Genomic DNA, 25,604 nt, shown 5'->3' with positions numbered 1-25,604 from the left:
GATCTATTCATTTGATCATTTTCATTCGTTAAATCATACTATTCAAGAAACAACTCACTCAACTATACGGAACTATTATCATCCTAATCATGAATTCCTTCATTTAAGGACTGAAAATCTAATAACATCAATGACTTGGTACTATTAATAGCATAATAGCCTAATTCATTTAAGCATATCCATTACCAGATGATACTTGAGAAAAAATGTTGAAGTACGAATTTACGATAATACCCATCACAGCAGCTCTTACATCCAGTTCCACTTTCATCTGTAGAATAATGCACCTGCATATGTCTCAAAATTCTTGCTACTTAAGTACAGAATCAAATACAGGTGCTTACCTCGAAAATTTATTTATCAATTTAACTTCGGATAGCAAACATTCTGAACCTTTCTAAGTCAAAATACAAAAGTTCTCTATCCTCTTACAAGACGCTTTAATCTCAAAGCTAACACGATTGATCAGTGAAACTGTCATAAAGGTAAACAATTAACAAACTTTGGGAGCATGAAAACTGTATCCCAAAGCAGAGAATATATATTGCTCAACAGACGATTGATCGTTCGGATTTTAATTGATAATTGCCACCCCTTTAGCTCATTTCTCGAAACATCCCATCTCATGATTTTCTATTGCCTGCCACATGAGATGCTCAATTGATTGCTCACATCAATATATCCGAATCAATTTGCTGAATATTTGGAAATATTTGCTTTAAAGTAGAGGTATAATTTGGAGAGGAAGCCTGCAAAAAAACATAGATCATAAGAAAAGATCGATACAATGTTTACTGTCGTCCATCACAAATTATGGTATCATTGTAAGTTCAGAAATCATAAGACAAGGTTTTGTTGGCTATTTTAAACACATCAGCAAAATCAAGTTGCTTGTTAATTATGCATAATGTTGAGAGATTAGTTTTGATAAGAGTATCAGTTTACATAAGAAAGTATACATTTGGCCGAGCTTTTAGAACAACTTCTCTAATCAAGAGGCAGAGGGGCAGCTTTTGGCAGAAAAACTCTAGAGCTTCTCAGTCAAGTGAGAAACCATGAGCAACAATGCTGCAGAAATGCAAGATAATCACTAGAAAGAAATCAAAAGTTCGTGGTACAGAACAACATTATGGCGCACTGCCAACCCTCTTAGAATTTGGTCATGAACGAAGGACACTACACGCATGTCTCAGTGGTGGATCCAAGAGGCCATTTCCTGGTTCAAACAAGGCATTCTCCTTTTTGTACCTGTTCGTAACCTACCAGCTACTTAATACCTATGATATTCAAACCCAATGGTTAGCAAAATCACGCATGAAACAACAATGCATATGCAGATTGCAGTTTGGGGTTATGCAGTCACCAGCCTAGATTCTAGAGTACAAGAATGAACAGGTAGCAGCACTGCATCCTACGCATGTACATAGACAGGTGTGCAGATTTACTAGCCCTCAAGGACAAAGTACAATACATTGAGGAGCCAGAAAGCAACTTGTCGTTGGTTTTCTAATTAGTAGTTCGTGCATTGTATACAATCACCTTTCTATCAACCAACACTTTATTTTAACCATTCATCGAGTATGCGTGAGAGTTTGCAAACTATAACAAAAGAAGAATGTGAAGTACACATTCAACATCTGGAAAAGAATCGTGAATTTAAAATAAAAGAAGTGGGCAGCTCATGTAGCAAAGAAAGTGATGAATATATAGACGGAAAGCAAAACACCCTTTCACCTCACCTATGAAAGGCTGAAATCCATATATCCACAAAAAATAAAAAGACTGCTGACATTTGCATTTTTCAGGCACTTACAATAAGTCTTTAACAATTAAGCAGGTGGCCAAAGGTTAAGTAGAAAATGAAATGGGCAAGTTGCAATAAACCTATAAGGAGAAAACATGCTACCTTAATGCCTAAATAAAGGATATAGAGTTCAAAAAATCCAATTAAAACACCAAAATCAGTTCATGTAAAAGATTAGAACAACATACACATGGATTGTGCTCGAGATAGATTGTTGTAAGGCTCTCCCTGGAGCCAGCTACAGCAGCTTCCAGACCTTCTAGTGATGCTATTTGGTTGTCATTCAACCACAAGTCCACTAATCTGCAAAGTGCAATAAAAAGCACTAAGAAAAGGAAAGAGAATTAACGGTTGAGGGGGTGAGTATACGAAGGACAGGGATTTATACTTTGTCAGTTTATCAATATCGTTGATAGCTGTTAACTTATTAGATGAAACATCCAAAATACGAAGGTTCTGCAAGGTGGATAAGCCTTCCATCTTCTGAATACCATTATGGCTCAGATATAGTTCTTCCAATGCAATACATTCCTGAGAATGATGAACCATGAGTAGAAATAAAACTCCAACAATGAATTAACTAGCAGTACGAGGTTACACTGTTTTACATACTTCAAACCCTGCCATGGACGTCAACCTGTTGCTCTGCAAACTTAATTTTCTGATAGACTTCAGCCCACATAAGTTAACAGTCTTGATACGGTTTCTTCCTAACCACAACTCATGCAGATTTGTCAAGTTGGCTAGATTCTCCATTGTCTGAAATAAAATCAGAAGCAATAAGGAGGGACATCAAGAACCAGGAATGTTTTGTCGCATTCATATTCAAAGACTATGAATTGTCAGTTATAGAAAAACTACTTTGCTAAAGGTTCGCTTTTTCGTTCTAGAGTTGAAACCCAAATATCTGAAGCCTTCTAATGATGCAGTAAATTAATAATATCAACAAAATCTCACCCTTAATTTGTTGGAACCAAGCTCAAGAATCTCCAATGCATGGAGATGTTCAAGCTCCTCCATTTTTGCAACTTCATTTTTTGAAACATAAAGTTCCTTGAGCGTGCTTGAAACCTTGGATAAACCCTTTAAGGAAGATATCTCATTGAAAGAGACATCAAATACAAGAAGACTCTTAAAAATGCTTACGTCAGGTATCTTTGTGAGTTTGTTATCCCTGAGAACTAACTCCTGCAGGAAAAAACTTTCAGATAAGTAATAGTCTGCTTTGATTAACATAATATACCTTAAAACAACTCAATTACATTTACACTCCATAGGAAAGATAGGGTAAATACTTATTTATCAAGGTGCGATATGCACATACAAAATGAGTTGACATGCGACTCAGCACTTAGAATATCAAGTTCTACATTACCGAATAACATGTACATAATAATGCATATGCAACAGAATTAAACTGGCAGAAGTAAAGAAAATTAAAACATCTCAACATATTCCTGTATATATGTGGTCCAGGTGATCATTGGGCAATTAGAAAGCTTAATTAGTTCAATGCATACCACATGTCATAGTTCGATGAACACCCTATTTCATAGATTTCAACAATTTTCTAGATTAAACCTGCGTGTCGGATCAAAGATAAGACGAAAGTTGCCCATTCCAAACAGATTTGAGTCTAATATTGAAATTATCGGACTGATTCGGCGAGATAAATGCGATATTGCGAAGTTTTCATATCCAATCACACAAATGCTGCAACGAATCATCAAAATAAGAAACGTGTAAGGAGATTCAGCGATTAGGGCATACATGCAATCCGGAGATCGTATCCCAGCGGGATAGGGGCTCGATCCCCTCATCGTCGTAGAGGTTTTGGCGGAGCGAGAGCTTCTTCAGGTGAGAGAGAAGCGCGATGCGGGGATCGAGCTTGGATAGCCGATTGGCCGTGAGGTCCAGCTCCTCGATGCTCTCGGGTATCTCGACCTCGCCAAGATCGTGGAGTTGGTAGCTCGTGAGATCGAGGCACCGCACCTCCTCCTCCTCCTCCTCCTCCTCCTCCACCTCCATTGGCTCTTCGTCTCCGTTGCTCGGATTGTTGTCCATGGCCGAGAGGAAAGAGGTTGGGCGAAAAGGTCAGAGATGCTGCGACAGGGAAAGGAAGGGGCCAAAAATATGCAAAACCCCTAAATGCCTGCTCATCGCAACGACTTACCGCCACATCCTTGTTTGTCACGTCGTAGATGGAAGNAAAAGTATATATAGTTGGAGAGTACGTGTACATATAGATTGGAGAGTCACTTTTTCATAACAAGAAATATATTTCATATCCCTTTGTCTATATATATATATATATATATATATATATATATATATATAGACATAAATTTTCTATTATTTTATTCAAAGATAGTATTTTAGCCAAATTAATACTTTTTAGTTAATCCAAAAAAAATTGACATAATATTTTGGTTTAAAATTTTAAATTTATTAAAATTTTAAATTTATTATTATATTTTTGAAAGTATAAAATAGTTAGTGCTTCCTTGTATCAAAAATTATAAAATTACGATGGTAGTGGATCCCCTAAAATTGAGTGGTCTCCTAGGAAAATAATATCAATTCAAAAGTTAAGAATGTTCAAAAATATTAATTCAAAGATTAAAAAATTAAAAGCACTACATGATTGGTGCTTCCAAAGCACCATAGTCGGATTTTCTTAATTATTATATTATATACTAATTTTATATAGTATAGCATAATATATTANATTTATTATAATTTTAAATTCAAATTTTTATAAATTATTATAATTAAATTAATTAATTAATTGATTATTAATATTTTGTGAATATTAAAATAATATGATATCTTAATTAGTATAGAGCTATTATTCTTTTGAAAATATAAAATAGTTAGTGCTTTAGCTTTTTGACCATCGTATCAAAAATTATGAAATTAGAATGATAGTGGATACTCTAAAGTTGAGCAATCCTTTTAGGAGAATAATATCAATTCAAAAATTAAAAATGTTCAAAAAAAATTACTTCAAAGATTAAAAAATTGGAAGCACTACATGATTGGTGCTTTCCAAAGCACCATAGTCGGACTTTCTTAATTATTATATTATATACTAATTTTATATAGTATAGTATAATATATTAGTAGAAAAATTTGTCATAGTTAGTTAACTTACATTGTATTTCGACTAAGTGATGGGTAACACTTTTAAAAATATTTTAAAGCGTAAAAAAATAATTTTAAAATTTTTATTTTCTTGTGCTCTCAAATAAATACCTTAAATGTAAAGACTACAATTAATCCATTATGTCCCTCGCACTGTTTGACATAAAAATTCAAAACATATTACTTATATAAAATATAAAAAGTCTAAAATATTTTTTAAAAAATGATAAAAAAAAATTATAATTTAAGTTGTAACATTGTAATAATATTGTAATAATTCAAAAAAAGAGTTCGGCTACATTACTATCCATAGCACCAAGTGGTGCTATTATATTTTTCGTAGATCTAATATTTTGGCTATCTTCAGTTAGATCATATAATTCAACCAATTATTCACTTAATTCGAGATTTGGTGCTATTAATAGAACTCTAGTGTAGTTCCAAAGAGAGAAACCAATCCACCAGATCAACTATAGACGTGCCTATTGACATGTATTGCTTTCATCTCATCTTTTATTTCAATTAGCTGAGCTGAATAGCTCTTGTTAACTAACCGTACTTTGACTCGAAATAGTGATAGAGTTCGGGCTGTATTAGATTTAGGGGAAACGCCAAGCTCGAGCTCAGTCACGCAATTCTAAGCTAGCTCGATGTTGGCTCGTTGGCTTGGCTCGAGCCCAACCAACCGAATAGTTCCTTCAAACTTAGTAGGGCAACTCAACGCCGACTTTGCTTGTGCCAATCAGATACCAACGCCGACTTCACGCCGAAGCCGAGTTCATCATTTATAACCATCTAGGGTTTTTATTCTCTCCGCGCTAAAACCTCCTTTGCGTCGTTCCTTGGCCCTCTCCCTCTCCCACATCCATGGCGTCGCGCCTCCGCTCGATCTCTCGCCCCGTCGCCTCCTTCCTCTCCCACGCCTCCCGAAACCCTAGCCGCCCCCTCCTCTCCCCCACCGCTCCCCTTGCTCGTGCTCCTCCGCCTCCCTTCACGAGGTAACTCAAACTCCTCTCAGCTTCTCCACTTCCCCCTTTTTGATCTGTTGAGGTCTCATTCAAGGGTTCGATCTCCGTTCTCTCAGGGTTTCGCCGCGACTGGGTACCCTCCAATCGTTGCTTCCGCTCCACAGCGTGGTGTCGTCGGCTCGGCTCACGTCGCGCCTCGGGATCGACTCCGCGGGGAGCTCGAGATCTCTGTCGCAGGGTACGCTCTGCAGCTCGAATCCAGGAGTCTGATCTCCAATTGTTTTGTTTCTTTTGTTGAGTAAGCCACTGGATCTTTCGGTTCCCCTCCCATTTTAGTTCCTTCATTTGAATGAGTACACTGCTTAGTACGCTCTTGTTATCTTAGGATTACACCTACAATGTTCGGTCATGCTGGGGTTGACAAATTGATTGGTTATGGATGCAAGGGTGATAATTGACCTGTTGATTGGAATTATGGTTGTGATCTATATTCTCATAATGTCATGAGTTTAATTGTTTGGAAAAAGAGAATAAAAATTAGGTCTTTATCTACCGAGAGATTTCGAAAAGCAACTAGTGTAAGCACTGGTTTTGCGAAGTTAAACGTAATTGGGAACTAAGTCAAAAGATACAAATCGTAATGTTAGTGTGATAATAATTTATTTTACTGCAAAGAATACTCTTTCTGCATTTTAAAATCTCATTATTGAAGTTATGTTTGGACAGGTTTAGGGCTCATATTTATATTTCGGCAAACTTAACACCAAGAATGTTTGTATTGGTTGTGTAATGCATATTGCCAACAGAAAAGACAGTAATATTTGCTGATTACACTGATAATTTTTATCATTTATGGTGTTTCTTATGATGAAACGACCAGTGAACGGACATGTTGACACCATCATAGCTTATCTTTGCCCATAACCCAAAATACAACTTATATAATATCCCGCCCCACAGTTGACAATACACTCAACCTTGTATGATCCCCTAGAATACGAGTATAGTTATAAACAAGGAGCTAAGTAAGTAATTTATATGATTACTTTCCTTTTATTGACGCCTTGCAAGTCAAAAATACTGGATATTCAATCTCAATCAACCTGGTTCTTGCTGCTTGTGCCCTTAATTGCGTGCTTCATTTTCTGGTGTTGATATCATACTGAACTTAATCAGCTAGTCAAACTTGGCAACATTGAGCTAGCTTAATCTGCCAACTCTGGCCTCCCAAACTACTCTTGCCATTTTTGTCTGCGTATCAAAAGCTGAAGTAATTAGATAATGAAAATATTTAGTAAATATTTGATCCTGATGTATCAGCAAATAAGTTCTTCAAACATACACTTGAGTATCTCTTTGTTTAGCTGTTCACTGACAATTATAATAAGTGCAGGCAATTCCGCATCCTTGTTCGAGGGGGATTAATTAGTGTAAGAAATTCTAGTTTTTCTGCAGTGACTAAATACCAGGTTATATGCCCTTCAGGGCAAAGCACACATACACAATGTAAACACCATCCAGTGTGTTTGACCCTTTGACCCCTTAAGTGCATCCCTACATTCTAATAATTGTGAATAGTATTGAAAGCATGCTTCATGCTCTTTTAATGTATCGTCGTTGATTTCCATCCTTCATGAATTACGTGGCATCATCCAATTTTGAGAGAATATGTGATATGCTACCTAATTCTCTTCCTTCTATGGAACTAGATTGTGAGTACCAAAATTCCAATACTCAATTCACTTTTTCCTTGTATGAATTGCATGATTCAGCACATTTATATTCTTTTCTTTTTTGTTTTCTTTTCCGTCCTATATGTGATTTTGTGGTTAGTGGAAAACTTTTAGAAAATTAAGCTTAACAATTTTCTTTGAATTTCTTTCAGAAACAGGTCTTAGCGCGCCTCGATAATAGATTTCTTACCGTGGCTAATGGAGCTTAGGTCTCTCTTCCCCTACAATATGATCTCCTCTTTTCCCCGTCTTTTGTCAGCTATTTTTCATAAGAGTGCAGCTTTAATTGTAGTCGGGGCAATCTAGGTATCTCTGTAACTTCCTATTTATTTTCCCTTGAAAAGGAAAAATATTTACATGTTACGAATTCGGGTATTGTAGCTGCCAAAAACACTTTTTTGCAACCAATTTTGTCAAGTTGGATCGTCCTGTTTTGCCTTGGGTGTTTTTTTGTTTTCTTTTGGTATTTGCTGCAATTATATGTTAATGTTGTGAACCTTTTTATCGGCTTGTTTTACCATATCCGGAGTTCGATGAAAATTACCTGGTTGTAGGCTTGATGGTGGTCTGTTTCCATTAATCTTTTCCATTTTCAGATCAAATACTAGCCTTTGAAACATAATTGCTTTTAACTCTTGTGGATTTGGATATCTGAAATGTTGTCTTTATTTACAACATATTTTATGTAGTTGGACATAACAGTGTATCAGGGAAATCATATAGGAAGTGACGAACGTGAGTTGATTAACTATTACGATTTTGCTTTTTCTTTTTTTTGCTTTTTTTCTTTTTTTCTTTTTTTCTTTTTTCAATTCGTGCGTGTTGTGGCAAGCTGGATTTTAAATAGCGTGTAACTCATTGGATGGAATGGTGATCCGAAGGGATCTTATCATCCGACCCATCTTTGACGTAATCCGGAGACTGATCGTCAGCAATGGGTTTGGGTTCGAAGCCACAGTTGGCTTGAGCCCAAAGTTACTTGGCATATCTACTCTCCCTTTCCCGCCCGTTAATCAACCGCCACTCCTCGCCCGTACTCCATCCTTCCTTCTTCCACAGCACTCAACGCATCCCATTCCCCCTCTTCTTCCACAACCATCCCTCCTCCTCTGTTACAGAAAACACCCCAACCCACCGCAGTCACACCTGCACACCCAACCCATGGAGTCCGTCGGATCCAACTCCCCACCGCAGCCCACCCGCTACGCTGATCCGGCCCAGCAGGTCGCTGACCGCATCGTCCGCGCCCTCCGCCACCGCCTCCGCCTCCTCCACCGCGTCGGCCCTGACTTCTTCGTCCTCGGCGCCACCGGCAACGTCTACGCCGTCACCCTCTCCGCCCCCGCCCCCTCCTGCACTTGCCCGGACCGCGCCCCCGTCCCGTGCAAGCACGTCCTCTTCGTCCTCCTCCGTGTCCTCGGCCTCTCCTTCAACGACGCGTGCGTCTGGCGCCGCCAGCTGCGGCCATGCCAGCTGGCACGGCTCCTGGCGGCCCCAACAGCGCCCGGCGTCCTCGCCGGTGCCCGGGCACGCGCGAGGTTCCACGAGCTCTTCTCCGGGCGGCGTCCCGCAGCGGCCGGGGACGGGGAGGGCGACACGGTCCGCGCGAGGGACGGAGGGGGGACGTGCCCGGTGTGTTTGGAGGAGATGGGGGCGGGGGATGGAGGAGACGGGAAGGAGGTGGCCGTGTGCAGCGCGTGCGGGAACTGGGTGCACGGGGAGTGCATGACGAGGTGGAAGAGGAGCCGGGGGAGGAGGGCGGCGAGCTGCGTGGTGTGCAGGGCGCGATGGAGGGAGCGGAGGGAACGCAACCGCTACATCAACCTCTCAGCTTATGTTAGCGAGGAGGAGGAGACGGAGAATATGAACGCCGACGATGAGGCTGTGGAGGGATCATGTGGAGGATAATAACAATGGGTTTGAGTTGAACGCGCAGGTTATGATCCCAGGAGTAGTTTGTATATATGTAGTTTCTCTCTAGTTGAAACTCGAAAAAAAAAAAAAAAAAAAATCATAATGCTGGTGAAAGAAATAAAGAACTTGTCCACCTCTCGAGTCTTATTTTCGAAAATTTCCGATATCTATCCTGCCTAATTTTTTGGAAGATACTAACCTTAATGCCAAGATACTAACCTTAAGCTTTTGTAAAGTATTGATGGAGTAATAACTATTTGAGAGCGTGTCCCACTTATTTTTCTGATTGTTAAAAAGCCTCAAATTAAGGTTTCACCTACCTCCTTTTAATAGCCAAATCTCGTAGGAAACAGCTATTTATCTACAAAAGCTTAAGTTACGAAATAATAAATTCTCTTACTTAATGTTTCACATTTACAGCCTAACTCATCATGAAACGATTTAGCATGAGTTTGTGCTCAGAACAGAGCTGGGCCTCTAGCTGGACCATCATGATCAGGTCCATTTACAGTTCTATGGAAAACGCATTAGGCTGCTGCATTCAAGGGTAAGAACAACTTCGCAGTGTCTTTTTTTTGAGAGATAGGTAGTATGCTACCCGCTTCGTTTATTTTATTTAGAAATAAACTTAGCTGGAAATGTGAATCAACTAGGATTCGAACTTGGGACCTCGGATATCAACCACCAAACCTTTTAACACTTGCGCTAGGGACGGTCGGTAACTTCACAATGTCGGTTGTTTTCCTTGAACTCCAAGGCAAAAGTGCAGTGTCCTAAACTCGAAGAACTCCGTTTTTTTTGGATCATGCGATCGAACTCTGCGCTTTGCTCTGACCTGCACAAATATATCCCACGAACGTCGGTGAGCTCCGCAAAGTTTGCGTAACTCGTGAGAGTTTGGACAAGACGATTGCAGCAAAGCAAACGGACCCTACACGCTATCAGATCGAACTCTTTATCAGATCGATTGATGGTTCACTTGCGAAACATCTCCGTCAAGTAGAAACTAGCACTATCAAAGAAAGAGATGTGAATGGCCATAAATTTTTCAGTTTCTATTGCTAAACAAATTTAACAAACATAGAAAAAATTGTTATAATTCCAAACGAGACCTTAATCGTTCAAATTCTCCAATCTTTGGAAATGGTGGGTTTCACATTAAACTTTTACAATCCATAGAGGAAACACTTTATGTTAACTAAGAAATGAAAGAGTTGGTGCTAAAAGTGGGGGGTGTTAGTGGGATTGTGGTGCTCATTTAGGACTAGGACTCCTTGCGCATAAACAAGCTTATCTTATTTTGTTATGTTTAAAATGGGCCTACCTAAATTATAAAAGATGCACCAAATTTTTTCCTTTTTTCCGGCTAAGTGCACCACCACTGGTCTCTAACCCCACCACCACCGCCACCGCGGCGCGGCCGCTGTCACCGCCGTCTTTGTTATATTAAATTATAACAATAATACGAAGAAAATATATAATTTAATTTGAAGAGTGTTTGATCAAAAATCTTAGGCCTTGTTTGGTATCGTTGTTATTTTCTTATATTAATTCTATATAATTTGATGGGTTAGAAAAAATACTCTTTTTTTGTGTCAAATGGTAGATGACGACTTATTTTTTAAAAAAATTGGAAGCAAAAAAAAATTATTTTCAAAATTTTATTTTTAATTTATTGTCAAATAATATTTTATATAAAAAGATTGCAAGCAATCGGCAGTCCACTTCACCTTTTCGTATATAAAAAATTTTATTTTTAAACAAATTTAAAACATACAGGATAGTAGGATACCAAATGAGACCTTAATAAGTCGTAAATTTAATCCAAATCCAACTTAGATATATATAGATTTATTTATGGCTTAGTATGTTCAGATCTCAATCTAGGCATTGCATGGAATATTCATTACAGTGCGAAGCCGAAATTAAATTTCGAGTCCAAAAGGCCGAATTTGATTTACACAATAACTCACATTTTACAAAATGTGAAATAGGTCCCAAATCTAGATCCTTTATGAAACTTTTAAGACAAATCTCGAGCCATTATCAATTTAATGAATTTTTTAGAAAAATATGATATCGGTGTTGAATTAAAACCACCCAACATTCACTATACATGTGTGCGAAAGTATTAAAACTAATTTTAACCACCGACCGTTTTTAGAGCAAGCGGCAAAGGGTTTAGTGGTTGGTACCCGAGATCGCAAATTCGAATTCTAGTTCATTCATATTTTCAGCTAAATTTATTTCTAAATGAAATAAACGATGCGAGTAGCGTATTATCTATCTCTTAAAAAATAAAAAAAAAACTATTTTTAACTCGCTTTTTATTAGATTGATATTTACAGATATGTTGCGGTAACATGATAGCTTAGTGCGCATTAAAATATGCCGCAATAAATGTAAGTAAAATATTTAATAAAGCCGAGAGTGGTGGCATTAAATTAAATTTATCTTGAAATTATTTAAAAAAAAAAGAAAAAGGAAACAGGGGAGGGGGGGCGGGGGGCGCATATTCGTTGGATGGAGCGAAGTGACACGTCACTGTCCAGCGCACGCAGAGGACAAGTTCCCACTTTTTGCTACTCCGCCGCTCGTGGGTCCCACCTATCGCTTTTTTTCTTTTTTTAAAAAAAAATTAAAAGGCATTGTGGCGTTCTATTATTTTAATTTTAATACATATTTTATTATTAATCTAACTTTATTCTCCTCGTAAAAATAATAAATGATCCTGTACTTTTTTACAATTTTTTTTTATTTCCCAATATAATTTTATAATATATATACAAAAATAGTAATCAATAAACTACGCGACAAAAAAAAATTGGCCTGAATAAATAAAATGTAACATTGGTATTAACAAATTAGGATATCAAATTTGATTATTTATTTGAAAAAAATTAAATGTGATTAGATTTAGGTAATTCCATTGTGTTAATTATGATGTGGTTGTTACTCATCACTTCCTCACAGTAATTTTATCGATATTGCTGTTCAACTATTTATTTTTTATTACTATCGCTGTTTCAATCTGATAAAATCATATAAATTTATCTTGCATTTATTAAAAATAAGTAAGTACTAGTAAGTGTAAAGATTTTTTTTTTTAAGAAATGTAAAAGTGTAAAGATTTAATTTGATTTTACGTGCAGTTTAAAAATATCATTCATGTAACAAAATATCAAAAGAAATAATTAAATAAATAAGAAAATTGTGAGATGCTCCTCATTCAAGGAGTTCCAGGGGTGCGTGGGGGGCCCACCATATTCTTTCCTGAGACTGCGGTGACAGGATCCGCTTGTCTCCTCCCTCGCCCGAATCCGCATGGCGGTTTCCTCCGCTTGCCCAAAGCGGAGCCTTCCCTGTAACAGTTACATATCATTGTAATGGGGCCCACTGGTGGGGCCACGTGTCACTCCACTAATGAGCTTCGCATCAAATAAAAATATAAATTAATAATTTAAAATATTAATTAATAATCAAAGATCGGATTAATTTTTATGTGGCATGCACATGCATGACATCTTCATGCTTGAGGATAATCAATAAAAGAATATCATTAAATAAAAAAGTTATAACACTGTGCTGTGATTATTGGTCGAATGAAATATATATTTAGCACATACCACATTAGCCTTCAATTAGGGAACAACCTCAATCATTCACTTCAAAAATGAAATAGATGAGTTTATCATAAATAGTTAACTTATTAGCCGCTGAGAAATAGATGAGTTTATCATAAATAGTTAACTTATTAGCCGCTGAATATATAGCTTAACCTTTCAGAATCCTTATTTTTGTCTTTTTTTTTCATCTTTGTCCGTAAATATTCGAAGACTCAGAAATTCCATCGCAATAAAGTCTTAAATCATTTACTTACGATGGCTAGAATCAAAATCTTTTCTATAGAAAATGTGTCATATCCTACCACTTCAGACAAAAAAATAAAATAAAAAATATAAGATATGATATATTCTGATCGAGAACAAGCATATATTGTTAGATACTCTTAATTTTCTCTGAGACATTATACTTATATGGTATTAGGATGCTAACAATTATAATACGACGCATCTACATATATAAATCTTTTGTTTTTTCACGAGCAATATTAATTTGACCTGCGAAAATTAAGTTTTATGCATATACGTGATTACTAGTAAACTGTGCCAGCTCTAGTACATCTATATACCACCACCACCACCACCACCATGGCCCATAAGATAGAATCTATCACATTCGTGCACTTCGTTGTTACTTCATCGCGTACGGCCTCCTACGGTACACTCCCACAGATCTGAGCCGTTCAAGCCCCGCAGTACAGCTGTTGCATGCATTGGCACAATTATTGGCGCACTTTAGATACTGTGGATGCACGAGAGATACCAATCCATGAATCTTAAAATCTAACCCACCAAATTTAGGATGGATCAATCATAGCCGTCCAAATTGGACGTTGCATCCATATAAGTTCACAAATGTAACACTATTGATTTGATTAGACTAAAAGTTATATACATACGGTACACGGGTACAGTATGTAATCAGAGATCCGAATCCATTTCCATCACATCACATTTTTGGACTATACACCGTGAGTCTTATATGGTTCAGGTGTCCATCATCCCACTATTACGTGAAAAAAAAAAGCTGCTCGTTACAGTTGTCTTTATTTTATTATTATTTTTTAAAATTTTCCATCAATGTTTTATTTCTCTAGTAAATTAATGCGAGATTTATGAGCAAGCATGGAGTCGAATTTAATATATATATATATATTACGGTAAAAAAAAGATTGCTTAATTACAATTATTTTATATAAAGTAACTACTACAAAAATAAAATATTTTTAAGTTTTATTGGAATATAAAATCATCATTTACTCTTAGTTGTTTATACTTTTTACTATCTTACATGTCACATTAATATTACTCAAAAGACTTTTTATTATGGTGACTTACTGAATCTATTTATTAATAATCAACATCAATGCTATAAATAGTATACATGTTTTCGCCCATACATGTGGATAGGGACGGGTGAGTGTTACTCCTATAAGAGCACATTATAAGTTTTCTAATACATTGTCTTTAAAAATTATTGATGTTTTAATATACACAATATTAAAAAAAAATTTGCATTTCCAACCGTCCCTAGAGCAAGTTGCAAAAGGTTTTGTAGTTGGTACCCGAGACCCAAGTTCGAATCCTAGTTGATTCACATTTCCAGCTAAGTTTATTTCTAAATGAAATAAACGAAGCGGATAACGTGCTATCTATCTTTCAAAAAAAAAAAAAATGCATGATTGATATACATAATTTAAATAATTACATAAACTATTTATCCGTTAAGATAAAGATAGTATACTACTTTATTATTTTTTAAAAAACAAATTTAATTTAAAATTTATTTATAATAATTAGATTTTGAATTTGGACTGTTTCATATTTTTAACTGAATTTATTTTTTCTAAAAAAAAAGCCAGTAATTATCTGTCTTTCACTCAAAAAAAGATTTATTTTATTTTTTTTCTTTAATCCAAAGTTATTTCTTTCATACGCGAAGGACACCAACCTCATCATACATGCTAAATCATGCATGCTATATAATATATTTGTGTGTCATGCATGCACCCACCTTGGTTGCATACATCATGTAACACAATTTTATGGTGGAAATTATTAATAATTCTCATGTGAGTAAAGATTAAATATATTAAATAATTAAATAATTAAATTAGCAGAGGAGGATGAAGAGACCGAGACGCATGCCAAAACTATCATAATTCTGTCCTCTCTGAGCCACGCACCCGAGCCACGCCAACCGATCCTCTTTTTCTTTTCTTTTTTTTTTACTTTAAATATCACTTTCGATGTTTCTTATTTTTTTTATTTTAGTATCCTATGATTTAAAATATATTATATTTATACTCTGTAATTCTATTTATTTATTTATTTTATTAATTTTTTTATTAAACCAGTAATAAAGTTAAAATTAAAGAGTATTAAAGTAAATATTCGATAGACTATAAGTATGGTATATGAAGTTTTTATATATAATTTAACAAAAAGTTAGGGTATGTTTGTTTCAACGTAAGTAGACTTGGGGTGGAAGTGGACTTTGAGTTGAAGTGGAGTTGGGGTGAAAATTACTTCACTTCTGCTGTTTGTTTCTAACTGTGGAAGTGCAGTTCTGTGAGTTCTGTTGTTTGTTTGGTAGGAAGTAGATGACGTAAAAAGTGTAGCTGTCCACCCCCGGTATACTTACCTTTAAAGTGATATTATTGTCTATTTTGTAACTTATAGTGAATAATAAATTATAATAAATAAAATTAATATAATTATATATGTATATAATTATATATATGTATAATTATAAAATAAAATTTTAAAAAATTATATTATTTGTTTGCATATAAATTATAATAATGCAACAAATAAAATTCTAAAGTTAAAAAATTATTAACATTTAACAAATTCATTTTTCATCATTTTCTAAATGTACAAATTAAACAAAAAATATATTAAAGCTTACCTAATCAAACTTGATCATATTTTAGAAGAGGTAACCCTAACACATTAATCCATTCTTGCCTTTTTTTCACTTCACCGGAATTGACTTCGCCCCATGGGAGGGCGAAGTCAAGTTCATTATTTTACGTGAACTGGACTTTCGGGCGTAATAAAATTACGGTGAACCAAACAACGGAAGTGGTCAGTTTTCACCGAAAATCACTTCCCCCGTCCCACTTCCACCCCACTTCCCTCGAAACAAACAGGCCCTTAACGTAGGTACTGAGTTACTAAATTGATACATTTTAAACTATAGAGTGTTAAAGTGAAAAAATACGAATCTATAGGGTGGTATTTGAAGTTTTTTTTTTTTAAATTTTGCTTAACACGCGTCGCGACGCCCCCTCCCTAGTCCCACATATGCCCCCAAGTTTCAACAAAACTACGTTTCTACCACTGTGCACAAATACACCTTTATAATCTATTCTCACTCCAAAAATCTATTGAAGTTGGCTAAATATTTAAGATTTGATACTTAAATTTTTAAATTTAAAAATTAATTATTTTTTATTAAATTTAATTTTTAAAAATAAATAAAAATAAATATCATGTTATTTTTCTCTTTCTAAAAAAATGGTTGTTGAAGTAGGGTTTTATATTCTTTTTCAGAATTTGTATGAGATGCTATTAATTTCTTGAATATTGATAATATAATTTTAACCGTTTAAATTTTATTATTTTTTGTTTTCTCTTGACTAATTAATTCATCCCAAATGCATGTAATTTTTTCACATATTGAATTTATAGAATACATATGTCTAATATTTTTTATTTTTTTAAAATTAACTAAAATTATTGAACAGAGACTAGTTTGGACTTTGATCGAATAGGACAAAATATATACTTATTCATTTCCGATTGCACCATAAAAATTGTACTTTAAATAGTTTATTATGACAAACACAACAGCAAAATTAGTTAAGAATAAATAAAATCTATCCCAAAAAAAGCCTTTTGTGCTGGGAAGGGGAAGCGAAATTCCTGAACCAGGGCAAGGGTATTATCGTCATAAGAGCTCACCTATATAAACCACACACGACGGTAGTAATCACTAACCACATGGAGTCACGAGAGAGAGAGAGAGAGAGAGAGAGAGTGAGTGAGAGTGAGAGAGGGAGAGTTCTTGGTTCAGCTCCCATGGCGTGAATCGAGTCGCGGGGATCCGAAACCAAAACCCTAGCAGCTACACTCTCTCCGCTTCGCCTCGGATCACGAAGAGAAGAGGAGCGGAATCCTCTATCGCTCGGTGTCGATCTATCCTTCCGGATTCGCGAAACCCTAGAAAGACTCGAATCCGCGGATCTGATCACGGACGTACCAGGGGATCGCTGTTGCGATGTGAGGAGCAAAATCGGTACCCTGCGTACGAATCGGATCGGTCGTTAACACCCGATCTCTTTCGTTTCCGCTGTTCCATCCACTGTTTGTTGTAATGGAGACCGATTTTTCGGCGCCGATCGGAGGAAAAGCTGCGGATTTGGCGAGATCCCTGCGTCAGGGGCTTTAATCGAGCTCCATTTGTAGAGGAATCGCCTTTATCGGCTTTGCTGTTCGGTTTTCGAACGAATCGGAGCGCCTCCGATTCGAACCGCCGAGTTCGGCTGAGTTGTACTGGGTTTGTTTTTTTCTATAAAAATATATATGTGTACATGTACTATTGTTGTTCGAATCGCGTCTCGCTTCCTCCGTATGTAGCTTCGGAGAACGAGAACTCACAGATGGAGCGGAATGTTTTGGCTTAAAATATTTTAAAGAGAGGAAAAGGAGATTCCTCAATAGAAGAGAAAAGAAAAAGCTAAAATTTTTATAAAGGAAAAAAAAAAATAAAGAAAAAGCTTAGCTTGGAATCTTCAAAGGCATCTGCTGATAAAGCTTTCTATTTATTTGAGGGTTTCGCGCTCGTCGCACTGTTTTATATATTGTTAACCCTGCAAGGAGAGTCTCTGGAAGGGTTTTAATCTTCATTTATATCTCCGATCTCGAAGACCCGGTCTTTCTTGTGTTTGCTGTTGTCTACGTATTTGAGGTAAAGGAAACCGATATTCCGGAGAAGAAGAAACCCTCAAATTCCCTTAATTGTTGAAGAGTTTAAAAGGAACCCGACCTCTGTTGTGCCGCGAATGGTAAAAAGGAGAAAAAAATTGCAGCTTTGGGTAGTTTTCGATAACCGAGTTTGAATTCACAAAGTTGGTTTTGCGGCATCTGTGTAAGGAGCTTTGTAGTGAAGAGGATGATGGTTGTGTCTTCTTGCAAGGAAGGGAAGGGTGGTATGGATCCTGGGAAGTACGTACGCTATACGCCGGAGCAGGTCGAGGCGCTAGAGAGGCTCTACCATGAGTGCCCAAAACCGAGCTCGATGCGGCGGCAGCAGCTGATCAGAGAGTGCCCTATTCTCTCTAACATAGAGCCTAAACAGATTAAAGTTTGGTTTCAGAATAGGAGGTGAATTACTTTTTTCCGGTTTTTGGCTTCTTATAGTTAAATGTTTGTTTTGACTGTTTAAAAAGTGTTTGGCTTTGTTATCTCTCTTATAGGTGCAGGGAGAAACAGCGGAAGGAATCGTTCCGGCTTCAGGCCGTGAATAGGAAGCTAACTGCGATGAACAAGCTGTTGATGGAGGAGAACGATCGTTTGCAGAAGCAGGTTTCTCAGTTGGTTTATGAGAACAGCTACTTTCGACAGCAGACTCAGAATGTAAGCGTTAAGCCTTTGATGGGTAACAGATCTTACTCGAGCTTTAGTATTCTTCTTGCTTTTGTATATGATGTCTTCCGATTTATGTTTGAATTGTAGGCTGCTATTACGACTACAGACACAAGCTGTGATTCTGTGGTGACAAGTTCTCGACACCATTTGACACCCCAACACCCACCACGAGATGCTAGCCCTGCTGGGTATGTAGAGATGGTTGACAGCACTTCAATCTTGTGTTTGTTCTATGTTTTTTCCTTTTTCCTTTTTCCTTTTTTTTAAAATTTACATTTTCATGTATACTTGTTTGCTGTATTGCTTATGTGTTACAATTTTTAATGTAGACTTTTGTCTATAGCGGAGGAAACATTAGCAGAGTTTCTATCAAAGGCCACTGGAACTGCTGTTGAGTGGGTCCAAATGCCTGGGATGAAGGTTCACACCTCTTTTCTCTATTCTTCAGTGTTTGGAAGTGAAATTAACAAATCGTTTGACGATAAAACAAAATCATATTGATAGCCATGGTGTTTCCATTCATCAGTAGATCCTCCATATTATAGATTCATTTTCTTTCTTACAAAAAAAGGTTCATTTTCTGTTCTACTAATTGATTTGCTTCTTAGTCATTTCATGCATGCTTACCGCCTCGACGTGTAACTCGATATTTTGTAGCCTGGTCCGGATTCCATTGGAATCGTTGCTATCTCACATGGTTGCGCTGGTGTGGCAGCACGAGCTTGCGGCCTTGTTGGCATCGAACCTGCAAAGGTGAGCTCTAAGTATCCAGTTGTTATCTTCTAATTCAAACTAAGCATGTCCTCTAGGTACTTGATGTCTAATTTAATATTTCTTACTATAAATGTTTGGATACTTTTGGAGTTTTCAGGTTGTAGAATTCCTCAAAGACCAACCGTCATGGTCTCGTGACTGTCGGTCGGTGGATGTTGTGAGTGTACTGACCACTGGAAATAATGGAACCGTTGAACTGCTTTACATGCAGGTAGCTATTGTTGACTAGTTTAATGTGCTTGACTTTGGTATTTTAATTAAAAGTTTGAGTGTTTTAACTGAGCTATATGGGTTGGTTATAGCTATATGCTCCAACAACACTGGCTCCTGCTCGTGACTTGTGGTTGATGCGCTATACATCAGTTCTTGAAGATGGAAGCCTTGTGGTAAGTTTAGACAGTTTACCTTTTCAGGATTCATGGCCAATATCTGCAGCTCAGCTATTGCCTATAATAGTTAATAGTTGTGCACCATCATATAGTTATCTTTGCAATCAATAGAATCATCTTCCTAAGTCAAAACAAAGATAAAACTCACTTGTTCCCAGTCATCTTGGGATAGTGGAGTAACTCAGTGACAAAAAGAAATTATTTCCAAACTTAACCTGTGCCTAAGAATTTGAAGTCCGTCTTTTATTTATCCGCAGGTCTGTGAAAGATCACTTAATAACACACAAGGCGGTCCAACAATGCCATCTGTGCAGCCTTTTGTCAGGGCGGAAATGCTTCCTAGCGGCTACCTTATAAGACCCTGTGATGATGGTGGCTCTGTTATACACATTGTTTATCATATGGATTTGGAGGTATAAACATTTTGGAAGTTTCTACTTTGTTTCAAGATGGATTCGATATACTTTTTAAGTATACTTGATTGCTGAAGCTTAGTTATTTCTGCGTGCATTAGCCTTGGAGCATCCCTGAAGTTATACGACCACTGTACGAATCATCCACTATGCTTGCTCAAAGGACGACTATGACGGTTAGTAACATATCTTCTAGTTAATTCTACAATGGTAGTATAACTTGTTAGAATTGGATGATTCCTTTTTGATGTTAAGCTGTCAAATGGTGAACTTGAAGTCAAGTGATCCGTTAGGTGGACACCAAATTGTCTTCTCATATCATTTCATTCTTTCAGGCTTTACGCCATCTTAGGCAGATTGCACATGAAGGTTCGCATTCTATTGCTACAGGGTGGGGTAGGCGACCTGCAGCCCTAAGAGCACTTAGCCAGAGACTAGGCCGGTGAGAACATCTGCTTATTCTTGTAGTTATCTTTGTTCTTCTGTTTTAGGGACATTGTTTTATGATTTCATATAATTTAAATGCAGGGGTTTCAGCGAAGCTATTAATGGCTTTGCCGATGAGGGGTGGTCAGCTGCCAGTAATGACGGCGCAGATGATGTGACCATCCTTGTCAAAAACTATGGTTTCACAAACGAATTTTCAATGTGTAATGCTGTGCTGTGTGCCAAGGCATCAATGCTTTTACAGGTTAAGTATTAAACTTGAGTATTTGCTTTATCTTTATAATCCCTACATGTTAACAGCTTGAACTCAGTTGGGAAATAGTGGGTTGTGGACATAATAAAATTAGCTTGAAATTCAATGACTATCATGTCTTCGTATATAAAGATGGATGGTCAAGCTTTATTGGTATGATATATAGAAATGGAATTTTTCTTAGAATTCTTCTGCAGTATAAACTGTCTTGTAACATACGGCGGATTTTTGCGCCTCTTACAACTTAAATTAACTGAACGCTCAGAGAACTGTTTACTACATTTGTTTCCTTTAAAATAGGAGGATGATAGTACTGTGAGAAGATATGGTTCGTTAAAAAGAGCAAGTTGGCTTCCTAACATTAGATAATGTGATTGACCCCCCGCTTTTTTTTGTTGCTGTAGTTGTTTGCGTGCTTCTTAATAAATTATTTGTGTGATTTGAATTTCTCTCAATATTATGAATTACTTCCTCTATTTAGCTTCTAACTGAAAATATCTAATGACTGCTACAAATTCACCTATCAGACATGCATTAATTATTTCTTACTTATTTTTTGTAGAATGTGTCTCCTGCAATGCTCCTGAGATTTCTAAGAGAGCACCGGTCAGAATGGGGAGACAGTAATATGGACGCATTCTCTGCTGCAGCGCTAAGAGCCAATTCATGCAATTTTTCAGTGCCTCATATTGGACCATTTGGTGGTCAGGTCATATTACCACTAGCTCATTCACTTGATAATGAAGAGGTAATGTTTTTTGGATAGTTCAGTCAGTTGAATGATTCTTACTGTTATTTGTTGGTAAAGGACATTTTACTTTCCTTTCTTATTGAACCTGCTTATCATCCTTTTCTTAGCAGCTTCTAGAGGTGCTTAAATTGGAAAATATTGGCTATTATCGAGATGCCCTTGTGCCTCGTGAGCTACTTCTCTTGCAAGTATGTCTAATACTCCTTGCTTTGCACACAAATTTGCTTGTCTATCTAATGGGGTGGCATGTTATCTTCCCACAGGATTAAGGAAAATTGCAAAGAGAAAGAATCTTGTGAGACCTAACATTTTCATGCTTGCTAGTATGATGTAATAATGATTTAACCGAAGCCTTAGAATCACTGCAGAAATATACATAATGATTATTCATTATGGTCTCCAAAGAAGCTAATGCAGATTCTGTTGTCATTGCTTCATTCCTCTTTAATTTGTTACTTCTTACAACTTAGTATCCAATTTTGAAAAACTGAATTGTTCATATTCATGAATGGGTTTCCCAGAAAAAAAGTAAATATTTGTCAAGCATCTTTTCTGTTCTAGCTCAATGTTTGCAATATATTGTAATGAATTACTATAGTGTTGAGTATTTGCTTATGAATTATGATGCTCATTGTATCTTTTGCTTTTTCAGCTTTGTACTGGACTGGACGAAAATGCTGTAGGCACCTGGTCTGAGCTTATATTTGCTCCAATAGATGCCTCTTTGGCTGATGATGCTCCATTGTTGCCTTCTGGTTTCCGGATTATTCCTATTGACTCTATAATGGTAAACACCTATTCGTCAACGGGGATGGGTTTCCATTGTTGACTAGATTCTCATTGCATCACTTTATAGTTGTGAGTGTTTTTCTCTATTAATTACTTGTTTTTACCTTTACGATGCAGGACACTTGCAGTCCTAGTAATAGGACACTGGATCTTGCCTCTACTCTTGAAGTTGGACCAACAGGAACCAGAGTTTGTGGAGATCCTTCTGGCCGTTATTCAGCCACGAGATCTGTAATGACAATTGCATTTCAATTTGCATTTGAGAGCCACCTACAAGAGAATGTGGCATCCATGGCTCGACATTATGTGCGCAGTATTATATCCTCTGTCCAAAGGGTTGCATTGGCTCTCTCACCTTCACGTATTGCTTCTCTTGGTGGCCTGTGTGCACCACCAGGAAGTCCGGAAGTGCTGATGCTTGCTCGTTGGATTTGTGAAAGCTATAGGTTTGCCATCTAGCATTGTCATATCAAAATTTAATAATAGAAGTTTATATGTCTTCTAACAGCCAGAATATTTTGAAGAAAAAAGCAAAACCTAAGAGTTATGAGTCATATGGCCAAACAACACTAACTTCCTGTCTCCATAAGTATGTTGAATTCCAAGCATGAAAGCTATATATATCTGTTACCTGCACTTAAATTCTTTTTGTGCGTAAGTTTGTAAGTCTTGGAGTTTGGCATACATTACCCTGGAAAAATGTATATTGTGAAGATATCCCTGCAAAAATTGGTACTTTTGTACGTGTCCCTGAAAACCTTGCATATTTGTTTAGGTGCCCCTGACAAGGGCATCTATCGAAAAAATGGCTTTGCCATGTATTTGGTCTTAATCTGCTTGCAAATTTTGAGATTTTAACAATAATTAAGTGCTGTCTCACATGCATGATTTTTTTAAAACTTTTTTGAAATTAATGAAGTTTCCAGTTATACAAAATGACTGTTGAGGATTTTAATGTAATTCAGCTTCTAATGTCTTGGTTTTACTGATAAAATTTGTACTTTTTGGTTAGCTTTTTGAAAGAATGATCATGCCTAATATATATTGAATGCAAACTGCTCTCTTCCATAAATTCAAGGACATATGTGTACTATAATACAGGGGTCATTCTGGAGTCGAACTTCTTAAACCTACTACTGAGGGCAACGAACCACTTCTCAAATCACTTTGGCACCACTCAGATGCTGTTGTTTGCTGCTCGGTGAAGGTTTGCATTTTTCTTTCTCTTCAATTTTCTGTGATCTAACAAAGATACTCTGTTTGGAAATCTACATCACAGTTTTTTGTGTCTTTTGCAGGATGCGCCCATCTTCATGTTTGCGAACCAGGCAGGTCTTGACATGCTTGAGACAACATCTGTAGCCTTGCAAGAGATAACTCCAGAGCAGATATTTGATGACAATGGAAAGAAGACTCTCTGCAATGAATTCCCTCAGATAATTCAGAAGGTTCGTTTCTCTAGTCAAAAATAGTGTATTTATTCATGAGTATCGAAATATGGTTATTGATTTGCATATTCATGATTTGAATCTGGATCGCCAAATAGGAAGCATTGTATTGTTCCTTTTGATGGCTTTAAAAACCTTGTCCTTGTTTAGATCCATGATTTTATGCATTGAACATATTAGGAAGCAGAACTATGATATCCATCTTTGGGTTGCAAACACTACAGTCTAGTCTCTCCTAAGTTTTTCTTCTCCTTTTTTGGCAAGAATTTCAGAATAAAGCAAGAGGATTTAGAAATGCTAGAAAATGAGGGAACACAGTAAACAAAATTTTCTTGGACTGACGTATGCTTTCACCCTTGATTTTGTAAGATGCAAACTTACAGCTGCAGAGCTACCCGGCCAACTTTGTCCTCCAATTTATTTCTTCTATATTCAGATACTTATTGTGCGCACTGTACTTGCTATTTTTACCTCATCTTGTTTATTTTCTGTACATATTCTTCTTTTTAGTACTAATCTACGTAGCTTAATCCATCATATGCTTGATTGTTTATATGCTTGCAGGGTGTTTCAGAAAAAAAGAAAAAAAAGAAAAAAAAAACAAGAAGAAAGGCCAATCCCATAGTCAGAATTGGCGCTTCTATTTTCGAGGAATAACTTCTAGTATTGTCTATTTGCAGGGTTTTGCCTGCGTCCAAGGCGGTCTGTGCGTTTCAAGCATGGGTCGGCCTGTCTCTTACGAGAAAGCTGTCGCGTGGAAGGTGTTGAATGATGAAGATGATACCCATTGCATCTGCTTCATGTTTGTTAACTGGTCCTTTATTTAGCTTACAACTCAACTCAAAACGGTAAAAAGACAAACTTATATTTCACCGATTGCCGCTTTTTGCTCTCACTTGCTGCAAAGCTTTCCGCCTCCTCGTTCGGACTACAGAATGCTCATTGCTTTGGCTTGCTCTGCATTTACAGTGCATAAGTTATATATACCCAATACCGGTGTACCGTGGTGCCCTACTGTGCCCAGTTTGTGTGAAAACTGTTTGTCCTGAAAAAGTATTTTTGGTTTCATTGTAATTTGGGATGTAATTTCAAACGATTAGTGTTCTCTGTTCTCCGTGTGAATCCCTTTCGTACATTCGAAGCGACGCGATGAATTCAAGTGCCTTTGAAATTGTTGGTCCTATGGTTAGTGTATACTCCGGCACCGTTCCGTTTCAGTTGGCAACAATTTCATAGTGAAAGGGCTAGTCTGAGGTATCGGTATTGTGCACAACTATAAGATTGCAGCAGGTAAAGATGAAAGGAATAATTAAGACAGGAATGTGAGGATGGTTTTTGTATTTATCAGCTCATGGAAAACATTTATAGGATGCTTTAATTTGGCTTCTTAGCGTTTTGAATGCTTGCATACTTCAAGTTTAAGGTGTAGTTGTTTCAAATTTTTAATTAAGGTTTTTTATATAAAAAAATGAGCGAAGCTAAAAAGATAGAAGAAAAAA

The 25,604-nt window shown here is 36.8% G+C and overlaps 4 protein-coding genes across 6 annotated transcripts; 3 read left to right on the top strand and 1 right to left on the bottom strand.

Annotated features, from left to right (window-relative positions):
* Positions 295–3,938, bottom strand: LOC109709990 (protein phosphatase 1 regulatory subunit pprA). Of its 2 annotated transcripts, none has more exons than XM_020232397.1 (6): positions 3,575–3,938; positions 2,762–2,992; positions 2,417–2,563; positions 2,193–2,335; positions 1,993–2,107; positions 295–749 (listed from the first exon to the last, which is right to left on the bottom strand). In XM_020232397.1, the coding sequence occupies exons 1-6, from the start codon at positions 3,866–3,868 to the stop codon at positions 669–671; spliced, it is 1,011 nt and encodes a 336-aa protein (XP_020087986.1). In that variant the 5' UTR covers positions 3,869–3,938; the 3' UTR covers positions 295–668. The 2 variants fall into 2 exon arrangements, with proteins under 2 accessions (XP_020087986.1, XP_020087987.1); XM_020232398.1 differs by lacking the exon at positions 295–749 and adding an exon at positions 902–1,277.
* On the top strand, positions 5,753–8,189 carry LOC109709991. 2 transcript variants are annotated; one of them, XM_020232400.1, is made up of 3 exons: positions 5,753–5,946; positions 6,033–6,154; positions 7,802–8,189. In XM_020232400.1, exons 1-3 carry the CDS (start codon positions 5,816–5,818, stop codon positions 7,825–7,827), a joined length of 279 nt encoding a protein of 92 aa, XP_020087989.1. In that variant the 5' UTR covers positions 5,753–5,815; the 3' UTR covers positions 7,828–8,189. The 2 variants fall into 2 exon arrangements, with proteins under 2 accessions (XP_020087989.1, XP_020087988.1); XM_020232399.1 differs by having other exon boundaries at positions 6,033–6,214; positions 7,802–8,159.
* LOC109709989 (mitogen-activated protein kinase kinase kinase 1) lies at positions 8,328–9,775 on the top strand. The gene has a single exon (XM_020232396.1). It carries the CDS (start codon positions 8,517–8,519, stop codon positions 9,555–9,557), a length of 1,041 nt encoding a protein of 346 aa, XP_020087985.1. The 5' UTR covers positions 8,328–8,516; the 3' UTR covers positions 9,558–9,775.
* LOC109709988 (homeobox-leucine zipper protein ATHB-15-like) lies at positions 17,206–25,445 on the top strand. The gene is made up of 18 exons (XM_020232395.1): positions 17,206–18,577; positions 18,670–18,829; positions 18,929–19,029; positions 19,171–19,261; positions 19,499–19,594; positions 19,713–19,826; positions 19,918–20,001; positions 20,262–20,417; positions 20,519–20,593; positions 20,753–20,859; positions 20,946–21,108; positions 21,680–21,865; positions 21,979–22,056; positions 22,521–22,655; positions 22,775–23,103; positions 23,759–23,864; positions 23,956–24,105; positions 24,786–25,445. The coding sequence occupies exons 1-18, from the start codon at positions 18,366–18,368 to the stop codon at positions 24,930–24,932; spliced, it is 2,490 nt and encodes an 829-aa protein (XP_020087984.1). The 5' UTR covers positions 17,206–18,365; the 3' UTR covers positions 24,933–25,445.

The sequence above is a fragment of the Ananas comosus genome, linkage group 5 (genome assembly GCF_001540865.1).
Source record: "Ananas comosus cultivar F153 linkage group 5, ASM154086v1, whole genome shotgun sequence".
Classification (NCBI taxonomy): Eukaryota; Viridiplantae; Streptophyta; class Magnoliopsida; order Poales; family Bromeliaceae; genus Ananas; species Ananas comosus.
This window is presented reverse-complemented; position numbering and strand designations above follow the sequence as displayed.

Coding starts and splice junctions, on each gene's coding strand:
- LOC109709990 (XM_020232397.1), bottom strand. CDS start 3,868: ATGGACAACAATCCGAGCAACGGAGACGAAGAGCCAATGGAGGTGGAG. Junction 2,993..3,574: donor ATACGATCTCCGGATTGCAT/GTATGCCCTAAT, acceptor TTTTTCCTGCAG/GAGTTAGTTCTCAGGGATAA. Junction 2,564..2,761: donor TTGGTTCCAACAAATTAAGG/GTGAGATTTTGT, acceptor ATTTTATTTCAG/ACAATGGAGAATCTAGCCAA.
- LOC109709991 (XM_020232399.1), top strand. CDS start 5,816: ATGGCGTCGCGCCTCCGCTCGATCTCTCGCCCCGTCGCCTCCTTCCTC. Junction 5,947..6,032: donor CCTCCGCCTCCCTTCACGAG/GTAACTCAAACT, acceptor CCGTTCTCTCAG/GGTTTCGCCGCGACTGGGTA.
- LOC109709989 (XM_020232396.1), top strand. CDS start 8,517: ATGGTGATCCGAAGGGATCTTATCATCCGACCCATCTTTGACGTAATC.
- LOC109709988 (XM_020232395.1), top strand. CDS start 18,366: ATGATGGTTGTGTCTTCTTGCAAGGAAGGGAAGGGTGGTATGGATCCT. Junction 23,104..23,758: donor TGGATTTGTGAAAGCTATAG/GTTTGCCATCTA, acceptor ACTATAATACAG/GGGTCATTCTGGAGTCGAAC. Junction 24,106..24,785: donor TCCCTCAGATAATTCAGAAG/GTTCGTTTCTCT, acceptor GTCTATTTGCAG/GGTTTTGCCTGCGTCCAAGG.